Source organism: Chanos chanos, chromosome 1, assembly GCF_902362185.1.
Source record: "Chanos chanos chromosome 1, fChaCha1.1, whole genome shotgun sequence".
Lineage (NCBI taxonomy): Eukaryota > Metazoa > Chordata > Actinopteri > Gonorynchiformes > Chanidae > Chanos > Chanos chanos.
In genome coordinates, this window is record NC_044495.1 from 35,967,814 (window position 1) to 35,989,182 (window position 21,369).

The 21,369-nt window shown below is 42.1% G+C and overlaps 1 protein-coding gene across 2 annotated transcripts in view; it reads right to left on the bottom strand.

Annotated features, from left to right (window-relative positions):
* The window catches only part of reln (reelin), a 105,200-nt gene that overhangs the window by 40,874 nt on the left and 42,957 nt on the right, over window positions 1–21,369 (bottom strand). For both annotated transcript variants that reach the window (XM_030773833.1, XM_030773842.1), the window contains exons 4-7: window positions 8,842–8,912; window positions 1,424–1,456; window positions 1,156–1,234; window positions 929–1,025 (exon numbers count right to left, since the gene is read on the bottom strand). In XM_030773833.1, coding sequence (XP_030629693.1) covers window positions 929–1,025; window positions 1,156–1,234; window positions 1,424–1,456; window positions 8,842–8,912 — 280 coding nt within the window. The remainder of the gene's footprint in view (window positions 1–928; window positions 1,026–1,155; window positions 1,235–1,423; window positions 1,457–8,841; window positions 8,913–21,369) is intronic.

The following is a 21,369-nucleotide window of genomic DNA, read 5'->3' on the forward strand; positions in this document are numbered from 1 at the left end:
TTAGTTAATGTGATGTCTGTTTAGTTAATGTGATGTCTGTTTAGTTAGTGTGGTGTCTGTTTAGTTAGTGTGATGTCTGTTTGGTTAATGCGATGTCTGCTTAGTTAATGTGATGTCTGTTTAGTTAATGTGATGTCTGTTTAGTTAATGTGATGTCTGTTTAGTTAATGTGATGTCTGTTTGGTTAGTGTGGTGTCTGTTTGGTTAGTGTGGTGTCTGTTTGGTTAGTGTGATGTCTGTTTGGTTAGTGTGGTGTCTGTTTAGTTAGTGTGGTGTCTGTTTAGTTAATGTGATGTCTGTTTAGTTAATGTGATGTCTGTTTAGTTAATGTGATGTCTGTTTAGTTAGTGTGGTGTCTGTTTAGTTAGTGTGATGTCTGTTTGGTTAATGCGATGTCTGCTTAGTTAATGTGATGTCTGTTTAGTTAGTGTGATGTCTGTTTAGTTAATGTGATGTCTGTTTAGTTAGTGTGATGTCTGTTTAGTTAGTGTGATGTCTGTTTGGTTAGTGTGGTGTCTGTTTAGTTAGTGTGATGTCTGTTTAGTTAGTGTGGTGTCTGTTTAGTTAATGTGATGTCTGTTTAGTTAGTGTGATGTCTGTTTAGTTAGTGTGGTGTCTGTTTAGTTAGTGTGGTGTCTGTTTAGTTAGTGTGATGTCTGTTTGGTTAATGCGATGTCTGTTTAGTTAGTGTGATGTCTGTTTGGTTAATGCGATGTCTGCTTAGTTAATGTGATGTCTGTTTAGTTAATGTGATGTCTGTTTAGTTAATGTGATGTCTGTTTAGTTAATGTGATGTCTGTTTAGTTAGTGTGATGTCTGATTAGTTAGTGTGGTGGCTGGAGAGAGTGTCTTGATGTTTCTTCTCTGCATGGTTAAACTGTTGTAGTGGTCTGGTGTAGTGTGGTCGATTCGTGGTTGGGATGATTACCAGTTGTCTTTGTCCAAAGGGCTCGCAGAAAGTGACCGCTCTGCCGTGCATTAGAACTCCGCACTGCTCTCCCACCTCGCAGTTACTGCAGTCAGTCCTGGGAGTAGGATAGTCCAGAGTTAAATACCATGATAGACGTTTGTTGATCATCACTTGTCAATCTTACTATGGGAATTATAAAGCAATTTTCACCACAGTGCATACAGTACCTCATGTATTCTACCTACCAGAGTTCAGGGTCCAACTCTCCCTGCAGGTTTGAGTCAAAATCATCTCTGAGCACAGCGTGGTTTCCGTGAATATCGGCTACACAGCAGAGGATAGAGAGGAGATACGTTAGAGGACAATGTTACACTTAAACGTCCTGCTCTTTGGCAGCTCAGCACCTGCAGGGATTAGTTTATTCTGTGCTTGACTGCATGTTTAAGCAGTGTAGAAAACTTTCAATATTCAAACACAAAGTGGGAGAGCGGAGTTTATATGTAAAGTTCTCACCGAGACTTGGCCGCAGTGGAGATTCTGTTGGAGCTGGAACAAAGAAATGGTGGAAGGATTTTAGTGGGGGTATTTTATTCAGTTTTAAAACCAAAACAAACCCTCAACGGCAAAGACATCTCTTTCAAAAAGCAGCATATAGAATGTTTATTTCCAAACGAGACTTCAGGCTTGACTCCTGATCAAAGACTTGAGATGGAACTCTCGTTTAAAGACCGATCTACACAAAACGACTTGATCTCACATAAAATGACTTGAGAACATCTCTGAATTCACCCCGCTGCACTTCCCTGTTCTCTCAACAGATAATGAGGCTATAAAGGAACGACGCCCTCGTGTCCACTCCTCTCTAGATAGGGACATTGTATGGCCTTGATAAATGATTCACTGCCAATTAACAGTTGTCCTCCTTAGATTACCAGGAACACTCTTCGACCGGCCCCAGTTAATCTCTGTTCACTTTATAGCAATCCTCCAGAGACGCCCCATCAGTCTCACCACACACAGACCCGTCAAAATATATACAGAAACAGTGAGTCATTGGCACCGGGGAGTGGAAAACTTTGCAATAACATTATCTATCAATTTAATAATCAAACGGTACCTCATGCCAAATATAGTGAATCTAGCTTTGGTATGGACAAAAGCCTATCATAATATCAGTGTGACATTAGCCAGATGATAACCTGGTCCAAATCATCCAGATTGTGTTTTCATCTGTATGGATTAGCAGCGACTAAATCCCACAGCCAGTGGATTTATAGTGCATATCGTCATTGCTCACACTGTTTTCAAATATTCATCTACCATGACTCACACACCCTGGGAAAACTGATAGCATTCAATGCATAGGTCAGCAGTAAATGACTAATGGTAACTAGATTGAGAACACATTTTCAAAAGGGCTTAATGCCTCTTAAAAAAAAAAAAGGATATTTTTCTTGTTTAATCTGTCATGGACACCATGAGAAAAACTGTAAACAGTGTGCCTGAGCCGTGTTTAGGAGTTTCAAGAGATTTACTGAATTTAAGCCAAAAAAAATTGATTCATCAATAAAAATGCAATTTTGATTTTTTGAAATGTCAGTCAATCAAGTTAAAAAAATAAAGAAATAACCATAGTGTGTTATTTATGGAGACCCGTGAGCAGGTGTTTCTTTGTGTAAGGCAGTGCTTTGCTGTGGGTGTGGACCTGTTGAACGCAGGTTCATTGATCAGCACTGTGGGCAAGACTAGGAGGAAAAACACAGAAATTATTTAAAAAAAACGAAAGAAAGAAATCTCTGACGTCTCTGAAATGATGGAGCAAGCTGAAAAATTCAGAAACCAGTAGCGGTGGACAAAGCAGAACTGAAGAATTGGTAGGAAATATTTTGCACTGGGGGTGAAAAATAAAACAGGACACAGTCAAAGATTTACATAAATGATGTTAACAGCTCCAGCGAATGAGCTTAGATAACCATCAGCATTGAAAAGCACCTCTTTTCACTTACACCATATCAAAGTTCAAATTTTCAGTATCATGGCAACCCTTCAAATCACACTGGAGCTGTTATTGCAGCTTGTTTTGGCCCTGTACTCTGTTAAGACATTTTATGGGAGTGTTTCCTTTCTTTTGGCAGATACCAGATAAAAAAAGCGGTAAGTATTTTATGAGCGTTTTTAATAACAAAATTCTACAGTGGGAATTGTCTTGCAAAGTTAACAGTGACTGCGTAAGCCAGGTAAGAGATCTGACACACCGCTGATCTATAAAAAAAGGAGAAGTTGCATAGCAGTAGGTGGGCAGTTATTCAAAGACTGAAAATATTAGTCTTTGGCTCGATGCGCTCTCGTCTGGGACCTGGAAGCCCATTAAGAGTAGATCAAAGTCCTCTCCTTCGCCGACATAATCCACCCGAACGCCTGACGCGAAATATGGTGGGAGGGTTCAGTCAATCACAGGGATTCTCTCATTGCCACTAATTACACTGTGTGTGTGAGGCAGCTTCAGTGATCAAATGCCATGTGAGACCATATGAATATGTATTAAATGTGAGTATGCGAATATGTATTAAAATTCCAGAGCAGCTCCAAAGAGAACTCTGGCCTTCGCAGCCCTGCTGTCCGGTCGCTGGTCCTTCTCCAGCAGTGTTTACTAACATGCCACTCCTCATTCGTTACGCCCCCCCCCCCCCCCCCCCCCCCCTCTCTCTCTCTCTCTCTCTCGTTGTTTTGGAAAGACTATCCCTTCTCTGGAGACACAGTCAGAAAGTTTACTAATCCCTTTTGACGTTTGCAAAACTCCCTCTGTCAACTTTCTATTCCCCCCCCCTTTTCCTCTTTCAATGCTCCTTTACTCTCTCTCTCTCTCTCACTCTCTCTGTCTCTCTCTTTTTCTGCGACCCAGTTTGACAGTGCACACAGTGGTACTCATTTTGTCTTAATCCCTCTCTCACTCTCTTAAAGACTCCAATTACCGCCTCCTCTATTAGCTGGTGATCTGTGCTAATGCTCGTATCTCTGAGACTGGGGCTCACAGTAACTTTTCGGCTCTCATCCTCCTAAATGGCTCCTATACAAACAGAGATAGAGTTCAGCAGGCTCCTCTCAGAACTTGCCAAATTAAAGAGGGGGGAGGGAATGGCGGAGAATGACATCAGTTGGGTACAGGACTGTGAGGAAGCATCCAAATGGATCTAGTGGGCCTACAATGGCCTTTTCGTACACGCAAGACTGCAAGGCATGAGTCATCCATAATGTGCCCCTCTCTCTCTCTCTCTCTCTCTCTCTCTCCTTTCACTCAATGCTTTATCCTTTAAAGCCAATCTTTTACCCTCTCTCTGTCCAGCAGATCTCTTGTCTCTTTCTCTTTGTCCAAAATTATTCCTCTCTTTGAGTAGATCTTTCAGTTGACTCTTTGAAGCAGAGCTGTAACTAATGACAACAGGAGAAATGGGATCATTACTTTTCGGAGAGCTCCACAGACAGCCCCCAAGCCAGAGGAGATTTACACCAAACTAACCTTCATTTTTACTCGTCTCTGGAACCTTCTCTGAAGATGACAGGAGATCGACTGAAAGGTCCAACAAGACAAAATTTGAAAAAGAAATCAGTTCAAAGGTGTTATCTCGACCATGGAGCTCAGGAACTCTCGCTCAGCTAATCTCTCTGTGCTGTCTAATCTGATGAAAATGACAATAGTTTGATTAAACCACTGCGTTGAAGGATCAAGGGCTGGACCACAGCAGCATATTTTACTTCCCTCTGTGGAGTGTCGTACACTGTCATACAGAGAGTCCAAGGTTCATGTTGTTAAACAGGGTAAGCGATGTGTGGGGTATCAGGACACCCAGCAGAGGGAGGGCTGCTGCTCCGCTCTGCTCATCCTCTTCTCCTCCTCTGTGCGTGGCCCTCAGGGAGCTGAGTTCTCCCGTGAGTTATATGTGACTTTTAATGATCCATCTGAGCCGAGGGGAGCACTGCCCATAAAGAGTCTGATTTACAGAGCCACCGAAAATTACAGGCTCTAGCAGCCTCACCCCCGCCGCCTACTCTGTCACAGAGGACCCCGGACCCTGTGATGTACTGCCACCCACCTCTGCCTACATCTCTTCCCTCCATCCACCCCTCCCCGCATCCTCTCCATTTTCGCTAGCTCCAGAAGTTAAGAGCCGTTCCCCTGACTGTTGTTTCCTAATCTTCTACACTCTAAGCTTTCTTTCATGTACTCTGACTGAGTGAAAATGGAACTCTCTGCGACGGGTGTCTCTCAAACCCCATTATTCCAAGTCTTAAGCACATAAATAGCAAAGAAATGTACTGTTCCTTTACTCTCAGAGATGAAAATATAACGTAACAAACCCTGGGAAACAAATGATCAAAGCTTATCTGAGTGGAAAGGTTGGAAGGGAAAGAACGTGTGCTGCCAAAGCAGAATGTGAAAGAGTAATGGTTAAATCCAGTTTTCGCATGAAACTTTTGGACGTAGAAAGCCTTCGAGCTTATTTAACGTGCTGTGATTTTTAACAGTACAGTTTCCAAAGAACAATGAATTTTAAGCTGCAGCAAACTTGACATGGGAGCAAAAGATTTTTCTGGTCTTAATAAAACAATACCCTGGAAAAAAAAAAACAAGAGTGGATTAGTTGTTATCCCAATCATCTTCTTAAACACTCTCGATTTCTTTCTCTCCATCTTCTTCTATCCTTTGTATTTTCTTCTGGAGTTTTCCCTCTTTCATTCTTTCATCTTTCTCCATATCAAATCTTAAGTCTGGATGTAGTTACTTTTTAGCTCATATGCAAATCTGTTCATTTGTTCAACAGTTTGGTCCTTGTGAGATCATTGCAGATTCCTTCATTTTAGAGCAGTTAGTCTCTGCCTCATTCTTCTTTTCTTTATGGATCACAGCCCTGCCACCGGATTTCTCAAATCTTTATCTGCTCCCCCCCGCCTCTTAGCTTTCAAACTTTGAAGTGGCTTGAGACCTTGTCTCTTTGTCACCTCTTTCAAATTTTAATGCGATATTCACCAGGAAGACTTTCATTTTCTGCACATTCAATGACACTCTCTGTGGAATTTGGGACAGTCCTCTATTTAATTTTCATATTACACCCAATCCAGCTATGCTAAATTTAGTTTAATCTTAATGCTCACATCCTGTCAGGTTTTTTTTTTTTTGTTAGTCTTTGAGATATTGATGTAATATTTATATATTTTATGACCTGTAAGCTCTCTTTACAAGAGAGACAGAGCACTTTAGGTGTGCAGGATAACATACTCCTCTGACAAGTGTAACGTTCTTGTAGATGAGTTTTTCTGGTATTTGGTGTACTGCAGTATTGTATTGGCTTTCAGTGAATGCGCTGAGTATGATACTGTAATAAGTTATTACCTCTCATTATGTTTCCTACGGTCAAGTAAAAATTTTGTCTGCCTAATGTGACGCAGGTGGAGCCAAAAAAAGCAGGTGACCATCTGATATCCAGAGATTGCTTTCATTGCCCAATCACCCATGAGACCAAGGACCATCTCTCTCTCTCTCTCTCTCTCTCTCTCTCTCTCCCTAATTCTCTCCTTTGGCTCCTTTCTGCTTTCGTCTTTCCCGTGGCACATTCCACTCTAATTTGTAATTCAAATTCCCTGACAGTGTTCCGCCTAAAGAAAAAAAAAGTGACATATTATTTGCCGTCCAGGAATTAGCCCAGTAACGAGGTCGACCGCCTGCTCTCATCTGCCTCTCTCCACATTTTTTATGGTGTTTGATCTTCCCCTCACTGAAGCCTTGCCGACAATTTATGACCTTCAACTTTCTCATTAACCCCCCCCCCACCCCCGCCCCCCACCCACTCTCCCCAAACCTTCATCCCTCTGTCCGAGCACCTCTTCTTCATCGCATCGCCCCGAGTTCTCATTAATGACACTGGCAATTTACAGCAATGCTGTGCTCGACTTTCTTCTTCTTCTTCTTCTTCTCCTTCTCCTCCTCCTCTCTTTCTCACTCTTTTTTTCTCTCTTTCCTTCTCTCCTCTTCGCTCACTTCATCTTTCTCCTCCTCTCACTCTGCCTTCAGCTCCTCTGTCTCTTTTTTGCCAGCTTTACTCAGGGCTCATGTTGTCCTTCTGGGAGACACTTAAGTGTGTCATTGGCAAGTTAAATGACTGTTTGCCAAGGGGATGTCTGTCTGGACTGGAGGGGAGACACCAGGCATGGACACTTTGGCAAGCAGCATTGGGAAACTCAAGGCTAGGGTACTTGGGGCAACATTGGAGACAATGTTTTAAGACTCAGGGCAAGGAGACAGCCGATGGCTGTTTTGTTTATCTTAACTTATTCCATTTCTCATTTTTCCTCCTCCTCGTACACTCTCAGGGCTGGAGCAGAGACTGGTGCCCTACGGTGAAACTGGTGTTGTGCCAGCTCTTCCTTACTCTGAACATTGAGTGTTCCTGGCAAAGGGCTGGAAACTCGGGTCCTCAGGCCTTCCCTTCTTAACACTGGCATTGGGCCACAGAACTGGTCTGCCTGGGTCTCTGCTGTGTTCTGCTTAAATGTCATTTAGAGTGGCCTACTAATGAACAGTCTGTTCTACTATCTACTAGGCCTCGTTTTAGAATTGATGGACACATCCCCAGAATACATTCATATAGTTTCGTGTTTGCTCAGTGAAGTTTGGATAAGGTCCTGTAAACAGTTAGTGAAGGAAATTATGTCAAAGAAATGAGTTGGACGCTGAAATTACATTTTAAAAGGTATTTTATCTAGTTCTCCAGTCTGGGAATTGAGCTCTAGAGTGAATATAATATTCTTATTGAACAGGTCAAAATAATTGTCCAGCTGTAGTTACAGATGTACAATAGGTCCTCAAAAACAGCCTGACATTGGCTTTTTTGCTGAGAGAGTTGCCTTACATTTCTTAGTGACTTCATATTCTCAATACTAAGGCTCAAGCCACCTTGAAATTCATTGACAGTGGTGGACCTGGAAACTTGGGCAAATGTCTTCCATATTCCCAGCAGTTTCCTCTTTTTCAATGTCAGAGAAGACCTGGAACAGCTGGGATTCAAAACCAGGACCTTCTTGCTGTGAGGCAACAGTGCTAACCACTGAGCCACCACTGCTGCCTCACAATAAGAAGGGCCTGGGTTCAAATCCTGGCCGTCCCAGGTCCCTTCTGTGTGGAGTTGGCATGTTCTCCGTGTGTTTGTGTGGGCTTCCACTGGGTGCTCTGGTTTCCTCCCACCATCAAAGACACGTATGTTAGGGTTAATACTTCTGTCATTGCCCTTGACTAAGACAATTACAAAAAGAACCGGAGTTGGTCCCGGGTGCTGCGCTGCACTGTGGCTACTCAATGCTCCTAGTGTGTGTGCGCTCACTGCTCAATGCTACTAGTGTGTGTGCGCTCACTGCTCAATGCTCCTAGTGTGTGTGTGTATAGCACATGTGTCAAAATCCAGTCCTGGAGGGCCAGGGTCTTTCCAGTTTTTGTTTTCATCTCTTAGTTGCCTGTTGATTTTCACCTTGAAAACAGGTGTGCACGCTTTTCAGCCAATCAGCGATTGTATTTAGTTGGTCGACAAGAAAAAGAGCAGGACCATGGCCCTCCAGGACTGGATTTTGACACCATTGGTGTGTAGGATGGGTCAAAGGCAGAGAGCGAATTTCATCCCACTGTGTACTGCGTATATGCCTGGAATGACAATAAAGGATTTCATTTCATGTCCTTCGTAAAACGACGTGGCTTCGATGTTGCGTCCAGAAAAAAAAAAACATTCAGTTTGTAAATACAGTAGGCCTACATAGCGTCACTCTTAAAACCCCTAATTTTCTCTCTTTCTCTCTACCTGCTTACCCTGGAGCTAACATATCACCCACCCCCCAATGATAAGCGCCATGCTGATAAAAATGAGAGCATTCGGATCACTAGCTCTCACCTCCTTGTTCACACAGCTGCTGGGCCAAAGCGTCCTTGAAGATGATCTGTCCTCGATGAGTCGCAGTGGCCCTGAGAGAGAGAGGGGGAGAGAGAGAGAGAGATCAGAAATGAATTGGAGAAAGAGAAGGGCAAAGAGAGATAACGAGTCCATTAGCTCAAATTAAGATGAACACAATGCAGATGGTTTAATGTAATACAGAAGCTGACTGAGAGGTGGCTGGGCAATTTTTGCTGTGCCTCCCGACCATGTCATTGGTTGGGAGAGGAATATGAAACAGGGCAGAAGGTGAGTGGAGCTTAAATGAGGTGTTAAGAAGTCTTTGGACTGAAAAGTGGAGACAGACTTTGTTTTAAGTTAAATGGAGATAAAGGGTTTTTTTCCTCTATCAGACTAGAGTGTGGAAAAGTCCTCCAAGTGGTAAGCGCTGAACGTATTTCATTGACTGGCTTTGCATAGATAACAGATTTGAATGGAAATAACTGGAGGTTAAGGCTTTTGTTTTGATCATTCTCATACGATTTTAATTTTCATCAGATTCAGTGGCACTATGAACTGGTTCATTAAAAGGAGATTTGAAATCAAAAGATATCAGTGTCACACACATGAAAAACACATGAAATCACAAATGACAAAAAAACAACAACATACAAACACCATCATGTCTGATTATGTTGAAAAGACACATTAGTTCATGTATGAACACAACTATTTTCTGTGATTCTCATAGGCGCTGATGAGCTGTGAAATAAGGTGCTAATATTGCATGTGATAAATTCTTACTACTCTTCAGGCTTTGGTTTGATTCTGAAAAATCAGGGTGCATTTGCATTTCAAACTAGACTCAGCAGAGATTCTCTTAAGCCCTTTCTAACCCAGCACCTGCAGACATATGAAAATTACAACAAAATGTACTCTTCACTGATTTCATTTCAAATGTCTTACTCTGAGTATGTCTTTCATCTGCCTTCAGATCTGTCGTTATTGTAACACATGACACACATTCACACACACACACATGCACATCCACACACAGTTTACGTGTGTATATTAAATAATAAATATAGATATTGATGGACCTTTCAACCATGTTGCTTACTACCAGCATGTAAGTACTCCTCATTATTTTAACTGAGAGGTTTATTAGTCACTGCAGTGTATTACCTTCATGATTGAATGCAAAGAGCAAAAGAAATGAAAGCTTAGATGACGTTTGGCTGTTCTCTTGCATTTTAATTCCTGGAATATCAGACAGAGCAGACATAAAGTCTACAAATCATATGAAAAAAGTCACCTCATTCTGTGTACAGTCATTTGTGCACTCTGCTAGACTCCCTGGGGTTTTGGCAAAACTACGGACAGCTGTTTCAGTACCACATGCAATAGTACTATTACACACACACACACACACACACACACACACGCATTTACCGCTCCTACTGGACCGATGTGGCAGCTGGAAAGCTCAAAAATGCTGAAGTTCCTTTGCTAACATCTGGGGCAGGACGTTAGACCTTGGCACAGTAAACTGGTCAAAACAATCCCATTACGAGGAGGCTGTTCTCTGATTACAGCTAAATGAACTTCAGATTAAATGAGGACAGGCATGTGGGCAAATGGATCAGCAGTTCCACCCGGCCAGATGAACCCGAGTAGGTGGTGAAAAAAGCGGCAGCCCGCAATAAAGAGAGTGTAGAACTGCCTTCGGCCAAATTCTAACATCTAACATCTACATTCGCTCTGGGGCAAGGGCCTGGTTCAACTCCAGTAGGGAAATGGTGTGGGTCCAGTTGACACAAATTGACTCAAGGAAACAGAATGTAACAACGTGGCAGTTTAGTTGTGACCGATGTTTTGGCTCAATCTGTGCTCGAATAACACAAGTTTGGTAAAAACAGATCTTTCTGTGGACAGCTTTTGCATACTCAACATTTCATCTACGAGGACACACAAAATAATAGAAAAAATATTAGAAAAATATCTTTTTATATATTCTCAGTGTTAGAAGTATTCAAATCTGTGAGTGAAAGTCTGTGAGTGAAAGTGAGTAACCAAGTGTGGTGTGGTTTCCGAGCAATTGCAGAGTAACAGTGGGATGGAAAAATGTGCTGAGTCACAGACTGTGCTTGGTCTGTGTCACTGAAATCTGTCAGAGGGCAGAGATTTAGGGGCTAACGCATCAGTGCAAAGTTTGATTTAAACGTGGAGTTAATCAACACCAGTGTATCAACTGTCAACTTAACTGCTCTGGGTCCCATAGACAGACTGATGAGAGTGGGAAGGAATGGGGGAGAGAGAGAGGGAGAGAGATTCAAATACTACTGGAAAGATAGATGCTAGATATGTTGGAGAAGTTCTCTTGTAATCAGTCAATCAGTAAATGAACAAATAAATAAGCCTTTTTCTGTCAAAGTATGCAAGACAGAAAAAAAGCTTCCAGTTTGCTTCCATTCTGATATTACGCACTAAGGAGTGATAAAGAGAGAAAAATGGATGAGTAGTCTCATGTCATTAGAGAATTACTAACAACGCATTACTGCATTTGGAAAGCACTTAAGTAAAGAAAACATAAATCAATTGAAGTGCTGTTAAGGTCAAAGGTATAAAAGGCTATAAATATTCCCAGTGGTGAACTCTTTTGCTCATCCGCCATTTTATTGCCCCGCTAAATTTCATGTGCTTTTGGAGGTAATGGCCCCTCTGTAATCCCATTGGCAAAGCTAATGATTTAGCCAGCTTACATGGTGGTGCGATTTTTGTGTCAGCATCAAATAGTCGGAATGCCTCAGAGATGGGAACTTAGAGCTTGTTTGATGTTTGGTGCAGCTTCAGATCTTTGATTCACTCGGGTGATCTACATTGAGACTTATTTGTAGTTAGCGTGTTCAAACACAAACTCTATTAAAACAGTCAACATTCACACAAACTCTCTCTCTCTGTCTCACACACACACACGCACGCACGCACACACACACACACACACGCACATGCTCACAAAAAATACACACACGCACTCTCTCTCTCTCTCTCTCTCTCACACACACACACACACACACACACACACAGACACACGCCCACGCTCACAAAAAATACACACACGCACTCTCTCTCTCTCTCTCTCTCTCACACACACACACACACACATGCTCACAAAAAATACACACACGCACTCTCTCTCTCTCTCTCTCTCACACACACACACGCACACACACACACACAGGCACGCGCGCCCATGCACATACACACACACTCAATTACTCATATTCAGACTCATGGATTTTAGGCTTCTTGCTGAGTTCCTCACTGATGAAAGATTCATCACTGCAGCTCTCTAAACACTCCTTTTAAAAAACGCAGTATTCCCAAGATGCACTGCTTCTCTCAGAAAGGCATTAGACCATGTTGCTGGTCTCTAAGTGAAACAAATGTAACAAGACTCTTCTGGGATGCCAACTGTCACACCCACCCTATATCAAAGAGACCAGCAGCTGGGAGGACAGAACAGGCTCTGCTGAAATGCACTGTCAGTTTCCTTTACTCTGCATTAAAGCCTCAGCAAGTTTCCTTGTGAAAATCCACATGGTATACACAAACACCACTGATTTAGCTAATCCAGGTCTCCAAGAACCACAGATTCAGGCGCTTTAGGCTACAGATATGAGAGCCGTAGTCAAATCTTGCAACGGAACGTGCCTACCCCCAGTCTATTAGCTTGATAACTCTCCAGTCTGCTCTGGTCATGTTGTGTTTCATTACAAATATACAGATAATAGCTATATACTGAGTTACAGCATAGAGAACAGGTGGTGAGCCATCCCCCTTGGCTGTAATATAATTTGTTTATGATAAAATATTGTCACCTGAAATGAAGCATGAAAGAAAGTGCTGGAAAACCTGTGAAGTTCTACCCTTACAACCGTTGGTTATTCCAACCTACTGATTTTAAAAACTTCTTACTCACATTCTTACTCATACTTTTGCCCACCTAGAGAGTGTGACTCTTAACATGGTTAAAGTAGGCCTACAGGTTCACACAGCTGCTCTTCACCTTGCAATCATGATTAAGTCTTTCAGCCTTGAGGCTAAAGTTTGTAAGGTGACACGTAGTTCTGAGCAGAACTTGACTTTTCTGTGTCACAAAAGTCAGCTCATAGTCTTTTAAAAAACCACTGTAAATTATTCAAAATTTTTCTTCTATTTCTATTTTTAAAAAAAAGGTTTTCTGGAGGAGTGGTTCTCAACTCCATTCAGGGTGACCCAAAAGACAGCAGATTTTTGCAGACGCCCAGCACTTCCACACCTGATTTCACTTGTCCACTGATGACTGGGCCCTTCCCTGTTTGGACTAAGTGTGTCAGTGTTTTGTTTGATTCAAACTGAACTGTCCATTGGATATCCAACACTGGAGTTAAGACACATTGTTCTCGAGTATTTAGAGGTTTAAAAAAAAAAAAAAAGAAGAGAATGTCAGATGTCCCCAAAACCAAACAGAGATTCTTGTCTCGAAACCCCAAACACCATTTCCACTAAAGTGCCATCTTCTTCCCCCAGTGAGTGTCCGATGCAAAACCTCAGATAAACCTGAATGGAATCTGCGATGAAGAACCACTGGGTGTCCTGTTAGGACACAGCTGTGGGAATGGTTAGACTTCAGACTCCTCAGATGACTTGTCTTAAATGCCCTGTTACTTTCCCCCCCCACAGCGTCACACCACACGCCTTTCTATGGGTGTCAAGGCATTCACCCGTGTCTCTGATCTCATGAATAACAAAATCATTGTTCATTAATAATGAACAGGCCTGTGTGTGTGGCGGCTAAAGAGGAGAGAATTAAAAAAAAAAAAAAAAAAAACCTAGTCGTAATTACATTCATATTTTAGAGTTGGGAAAAGACTAATCTGGGTTTGGTATTTATGAATAAATTATGGAGCATAATGAACTGTGGGAAGGGATGTAGGGACAAGGCTCTTAAATATTTACTAAACACAGTCACAAGTTGTGTGTTTGTGAACAAGAAGACTAATCTCAGGGAGAGAGAGAGAGAGAGAGAGAGAGAGAAGGATGGGTGTGACATAGAAGACAAGTCAAGGATAAGAACTTTCCTCACAAATCAGTGTATGTCAGCTACTTTACTGGAAGGGCCCTGATATAGAAATGAGAGGAGAGGTTCATAAGAAGTGGCGTATGTGTCATAGCAATGTGTGCAAGCGTGTGTGAGTGTGTGTGTGTGTGTGTGTGTGTGAGTGTGTGTGTGTGTGTGTGAGTGTGTGTGTGTGTGTGTGTGTGTGTGTGATTGTGTATGTGTGTGTGTGTCCTGTCCTCACGCTCTACCGCATCCTAAGCGTGTGTCTCATTACTGTCTGCGATGTCTGACCCCTAACAACTCCGCTGTTATTGAACATCCAAACATTCATTAGACTTTCTCAGGGAAAAAAAGCAATTAAGCCCCACAAACGGCTCTGTTTTCCCCCTCTGATCCATCACTCATTCTGCATAAATGAATGTCATCCTCTCTTCTCCCGTTAATCTGCAGAGCAGAGCTGTCAAGCCAGCCGGTGAGAGACACAGAGAGAGACAAACAAGCATACTGACAGACAGAAAGTCAAAATTAAAGAGAGACAGACAGAGAGAGAGGGAGAGAGGCAGGCAGACAGGCAGATAGATAGATAGATAGATAGATAGATAGATAGATAGATAGATAGATAGATAGATAGATAGATAGATAGATAGAGGAAGAGACAAAACGGAAGCATAGTTGAAGACAAAGGCGATGGAGGGTGTGATGGAGGGAAGCGTTGACCAAGGGAAAACAGTGGAAAATGGGGAGAGACAATGAAAAAATGAGATGACACCTGTGAGAGAGAAGAGGAGGGAGAGAAAAGAGGGGGAGTCCTGTCAAACATCTTCAAACTGTTGCATGATGGAAAAAGAACGATGCAATACCTCACACATTGCTCCATGTCAGCTGTGACACTAGGCAGCATATTTTAACACACATATTCATGAGTGTAAAACAATTCCCAAAGAGACTTCACATGTGTGCATGCACACACACACACACACACACACACAGACACACACTGACACACACGCACACAGATACATACATACACCCACACATACAAATACTCATATACACATAAAGACAGACACACACACGCAAACACACACACACACACACACATTCTGCAATACATGAGCATGGACAGCCTGTCACTCAAAGCAGTCCCAGAAGCATTTGGAAGGGGGTAATTATAGTGAGTCTATGTCCTGGTTTGATTACATGTTGCTGTCCACTGTGACCATCTCCACTGGTGGGCTTGACAGGTCCAACGCATCTTCCCCACACACCCCCACTCCCATTACCCATGCACAAAAACTGACTGGATCTTCCCTCAGCACCCATCACATACATGTCCATAGACAAGCAGACCACCCTCACCCTGACACACACACACACACACATGCATATACATATACACACACACGCACAGACACATAATACACACACATAGCTTCATCCTCCACTCATCAAAGATGGGGCCCAACAAATTCTACCAGCATGAATTCCTGTCGCTTTGGATCCCCAATTAAAAGCTCATTTTCTCTCACCCCCACGCATCCCTCTCTCTCTCTCTCTCTCTCTCTCTCTCTCTCTCTCTCTCTCTCTCCCTATCCGTAATCATGATTAATACGGAGAATTACGCCAACGTGCCAGTGCCAGTCGCCGACATTCATTTTGGCAAATTTAGACCCAGCCTTTAAAATAAGACTATCTAATTGCTTGATTTATCTTCCGCATTGAAGGCCAGCTGTGATGGCAGGCGCATAATCAGAGTGTGGGGGGGAAAACAATGTTTATACTCCTCTACTTCTTCTTTCTCCAACTACTCATTTGATCAAACACAAACAGAGGGATTTGAGAGGGAGGATGTGTTTCTGTCTAGCTGGGGGGGGGTTTAAAAAAAAAAAGAGTCTGGATCCTTCTTTGTCGTGTTTCGCGACAAGCTTTGTAGAAGCAAATTACTCAGCGTTTCCTAAACGAAGAGAGGACAGGGAGCTTTTTTTGTGTGTTGAGAGCTCTCTCGTTGTCCATGCAAATTCAATGAGGGCACAGACAAGGGATTTTGGGACTTGTTGGCAAATTACCTGCACATTAGCATAGGGTCAGAAGAACTCTAGATGTGTGACCCGCCACGAAAAAGAAGTGACCTTGACAGCAATTAAGAACTAATTGGGAAATTATCAGAACAAGCCCCCAAGTCAAGTCAAAACAAATAATCACACACACATACACACACACACACACACACACACACACATACACACACGCCCCTCCTCCAGTTATTTCTCTCAAAATACTTCATAAATTTTAAATGTTCAATATATCATTTCTGTACTGTCTTTGTTAAAAAAACACTTTTGCATGTTAAATGCATACTAGGCCATGAGTGTTACATAAATAACAACGCTAACAAAATCACAGATCCTATAGAGTGAAAATCCACTCACTGAGTGTGGATTTTAAGGCTGGCAGGAATATAAGTCAGCCAATGTCAAACAGACCACCATAAGTCCTTTTAAGTCCATAAAACACAGCTTTTAAAGGCACCTATAACATAGGTCCTACATCATCAAAAAAGACTTAGAGAAGACTTGGATTTTAATTATGTCAGAGTCAATATCACAGCACTACACCCATCCACCCAGTCAATATCACAGCACTACAGCAGTCAGTGATCTACTCAACAATTTACACCCGTCCATAGCAGAGAATGAAGCAGGAGATCCATTCACTTAGAAACAGCCTAGACATTACTCTTCACTCCTTCCCTCTGTACTCGAAAATGATGTTACATACGAAAGTAAATGATTGGCGCTGTTTTGCAGGAGCAACAAAAACTGAAGCAGGGAATTAATAATTTAAGCAACTGTAAGAAAGTTTAATCCTGGTTTAGTTCAGGTTTAAACACTGTGTGGCCGCTGAATATACTGAATTTGAGTAAAGAGCGTTTTCAAACTTACGCCCGTTGACAAATATCACTGGAGAACCGTGCCTCAGTGATGGCTGCTGTTGCACTGTGTAAGATATTAGACTTCTAACATAGGTCACTGTAAGAACTGGTCACAGGTCTATGTATAACGGGAAAATGAGGAGTAAGCTTGGAAGGTTTAGAGGATAAATAGTAATGACAAATGAAATCAAAATAAACCAGTTGAAGATAATTCTGTTGTTTTCACTATGGTGTTCAACAGACATTTGGGCTAATATTGAAATGAAAATGCAAAAGCAACACAGGGCTTCCAATCAGCAGAAATGAGAAAGAACCTTATTAATTCAAATTGGTATGGGTTTTGAAGATAAATTATAACTTATGTTCAATGCATGTAAAATCTTCCCAGACTTTGCACATATCATTTGTATTAAGATCAAAAGAACATGATTAATATTAAAAACATTAAAAAGTATGACATCCCGACAATCTACCGAGAAAAAGAACATCATTAACATCATTCAAACACAAATGAGAAAGGTCAAGAGGAAAGCACGAGTTTCATCTTGTCTTTTCTTTTCTTTTCTTTTTTCTTTCCTTTTCTTTTCTTTTCTCTGATTCTTTTCTCATTCCTCACATACAGGAAGTAAATGATGTTAAGAGACCAGTGAAAGCTGTCATCGACTCCTAAGGAAACAGAGAGCATCTGAAACGGAGAGTGTTTAGATCTGACAAAGCCAGAGGTGAAATATCACGTATATGATCTGGGATGTGTTGAGTTATATGCCTCATCCTATCAGACGCAGAGAAGAATGGTGGGGCAAATGTGCATCTGGAGAGAAATAAAACGTATTGCTTATGCGTCATCATTCATATGTAAATACATTACACTCATTATGTCCTGGATGTTGCGACACATTTTTCAAACCGGAACATTTGCTTTGTTAACTGTTTCTTTACTCCCCCGTTCAATGGTTTTGCTGTCGTTGGGGGGTCACTAAATCGGATCACTAGGATCTGAGTAGAAATGGCACTTCCTTAATCAGTAAACCTCATTTCTTAATGATTTTGTGTTAAATGGAGTGGCTGAGGTTGATGAAACGCTGCTCGTTAAAGAAAATTTAATCAATAAGGCCGAACCCCATGGCTCAGTTCATCTCCTCCTGATTGACTACAGTGGGTAAAAAAAAGGGTCCTCTGTCACTTAGCTGACATGACCTTTGACCTTAGGGAACAGCATAAACTGTAAAAGTGACACAGTGTGCCTGCTGCTAAGGTGCTCTGTTAAGTCTACCTCTTTTAAAGCTCTTTTGAGTTGTTGACGAAAGACAATATGATATATACCGTTCTGTTTATCAGACTAAATAAAAAAAAGAAAAACGGCTCCCCTTGGCAAAGTGGAGTTTAAGTGTCTTTCCGGATCAAAAGTCCAATGTCACCAGAGAAATGAAGCCGAAGTCTCCCAGTCGATGAGGTGAATTCTATTACGCCGTGTGTTACAGGCCCCAAGTGCTCCGCTGTGTTTGGAACAGATGGCACCAACACCAGCAGTAGCAGTGATTACAGCCCAAGCTCCATTCCTTTTCACTTAGTGCTAATGAGACAAATGCTTGCACAAGCGTTAGCTCTCTCTCTCTCTCTCTCTCTCTCTCTCTCTCTCTCTCTCTTTCTCTCTCTCACTCTCTTTTCCCTCCCTAATTCAATTTCTCTTTTCTGTTTCACAAGTGCATTCTGTCCCGTGTTGAGAATATGCAGTCTGAACACACATACACGCACACTTGCGCGCACACACACACACACACACACACACACACATACACACGGCATTCACGCACGCACACACACACACACTCCTTCTCCTCAGGGGAGCACTTTGGGAGAAAAGGCATGTCATTGTAATTAAAACAATCTTCTAAGCAGATGCTTATGTTACATAGGGAGAGAACACAAAGGAAATGTGCAAACAGCATATATATGGAGAGAGAAAGAGAGAGAGAGAGAGAGAGAGAGAGAGAGAGGGAGGAGGATAACAGTTAATTTTACTTCATTTATTCCTTAAAAAGAGCAGCATCCTCTCTTCTGAGACACTTATAACAGTATCCACAAACACACACACACACAAACACACAAAAATTTATATATGCGCTTATTCGATAAAAATGTGGAGAGAAATCAAACTAAGTTCATAAAGAGAGTGAGAACAATTGCTTTGTATTAATCATTATGTAAGGCATTGAAAACGTTTTGGCAAAGACAAGCTGAAATAACTCCTGCATGTTATCCAGCGTGCAGTGATTATGTGTGTCTGTGGACATCAGGGTGATTCAGGGCAGCAGGTTGGTTAGTGTGAATATATACATGTATACATAAGAGATGGTATATTTTATGTGTGCATGTGTTGTGTGAGTGTGGAACAGCCATGCTCTATAGCTTAATGCCCGTCCTAAATATGAATAGTCACAATTACCTTACAGATACCTCTAGGATAAGAATGATCATTTTCTGCTTGAGGAGAGTGACAATCAACCAGCATTATTGTCATTCTGGATTGAATACTCAGACAAATGGTCTTATGGCTCCTGCTGCTTGATTACATCAAAGCAGGTGGCATTTTATGCTGATACACCCTTCACATTGGTGCTTTTGTCCAAACAGAGCCAGTTGTCATTGTATGAAAATTAGGCTCTGCAGAGTTACAACTGTGGAGAGCTACAACTCTCTGGGTTTTGCTCTCTGCTGTGCATCACTGTTCTTGTAAAACTTTGAACAGTGCTATTGCACAGGCAGAACAGAAACTGGAGTCTGTGGCCGGTCGTGAATAGCTTAATACCTTAAATGACCTGCTGTCAGCCAGTGGCTTGTTTTGTTTCAGAAAGGTTTAATATTGAGAAGCCTTTTTAATGAAGCTTGACAGACATAGCAACAGTTACCATGCGAGCTAGATCTTCCTGAGATTTTACAGACGGTTCCAAGTTATTTAAAGACACCGTTAATTAACATTTTTCACAGTTTATCACAAGTGTTAAACGTCCATTCAGACAAATTTGGAACTCAGTGTGTTTGGGTGTCTGACCTTGTGCATTTTGTTTGCAAAACTTTTATATAACAAAGCCTTGTTATACAACAAACCATTCAAGCATGTAAATACTTTATATATCCTTATGACTCATACAATATGGGGGATTTTCCATGACAAAATCGAAGTAGGACACGGTTGTAAGAACGGAACTGCAATCGTAAGTTGAGGACCCCCTGTGTATGCCTAGATATTTTTGTTAGGTTTTCTTCCATGAATTGTCAAATGAAACATAATTTTATATTTTTGATCGGTATGGGCCTGAATATTGGTTTAATCCTGAAAATATGTTTATAGAAGTTGATCTGCTGCATTTAACTAGCTCCGTTTTAATTCTAGTTGTGTTGGTCATCCTAAGTCACAACAAATATGAAAAAACTACAGGAAATTAGCAATTTCCCAGTCCCATTCACTGGCTTCATACCGAACCATGTATGAAAAGTGGTAGCTATATCTATCTTGAGCTCTGGAGATGTGGTTAATTAAGCAAGCTGATGCTGAGTTCAACTGTCACGCATATTTCTCAGCTATACGTGTGGGTTTATTTCCCTGATGAGTCTTCACCATGTTACAGAGTAACATCTCTCTTTAATATTCACACACCGTTGTACAGCTGCACAGTATGCAGTGCTCACATGAGTAATTAATGAGAGAAATACTGTGTGTGTGTGTGCACATGTACATGTGTGTGTTTGTGTGCACGTGTGTGTGTGCGCATGTGGATGCACATGTCTGTGTTTCAGTTTGAGCTTGTGTGTGCGTGTGTGCGAGTGTGTGTGTGTGTGTGTGTTAGAGAGAGAGAGGGAGAGTCATTGAGCTGGAAGGTGTTGTTTTATGGCATGAGGCCACTGAGTCCACTGCAGAGAGCTGGATTAGGAAGGTGGACAGAAAGTTGTGTCCTCATTCGTCATAAAGCCTGCGAGGTGACAGGATTTTGTCTCTCTCCCTGACAACCGTGTCACACCCTGATGTTGGCTCTGCTACAGCTGAGATCCATCAACCACTTAGTCCTTGAAAATGCACTCACATATACACACACACACACACACACACACTCACACACACACACTCATCAGGCCCTCTGCCAGAGTCTCATTTCTACTATGTGACAGGAGTGACATCTCAGGGTTGAGGTGCAGTCACATTGGGCCCAGTTCCTACAGATACAGTCTGTCAAACTGGGGACTCATCTAGCGCTTTACTCTCAGGCCAGCTCACCCTGCCCCAGGCTTTGGCTTGTGCAGACAGCCCCATCCAGACGGGAGCTGTGAACTGCGGCAGAGCGACGCAGCCAGCTCTGAGTGACGGAGCCCCAGACTGCGACTACAGAAGATCTGAGTGACCCAGCAGAATGTTTCGACACAGTTATCTCAGAGCTCCTGAACCACAACCTGCTAGTGTCTGCTGAGGTCATCTGCTTGTTCCTAAAATCTGACCCAACTCTAACATCAACGCTCA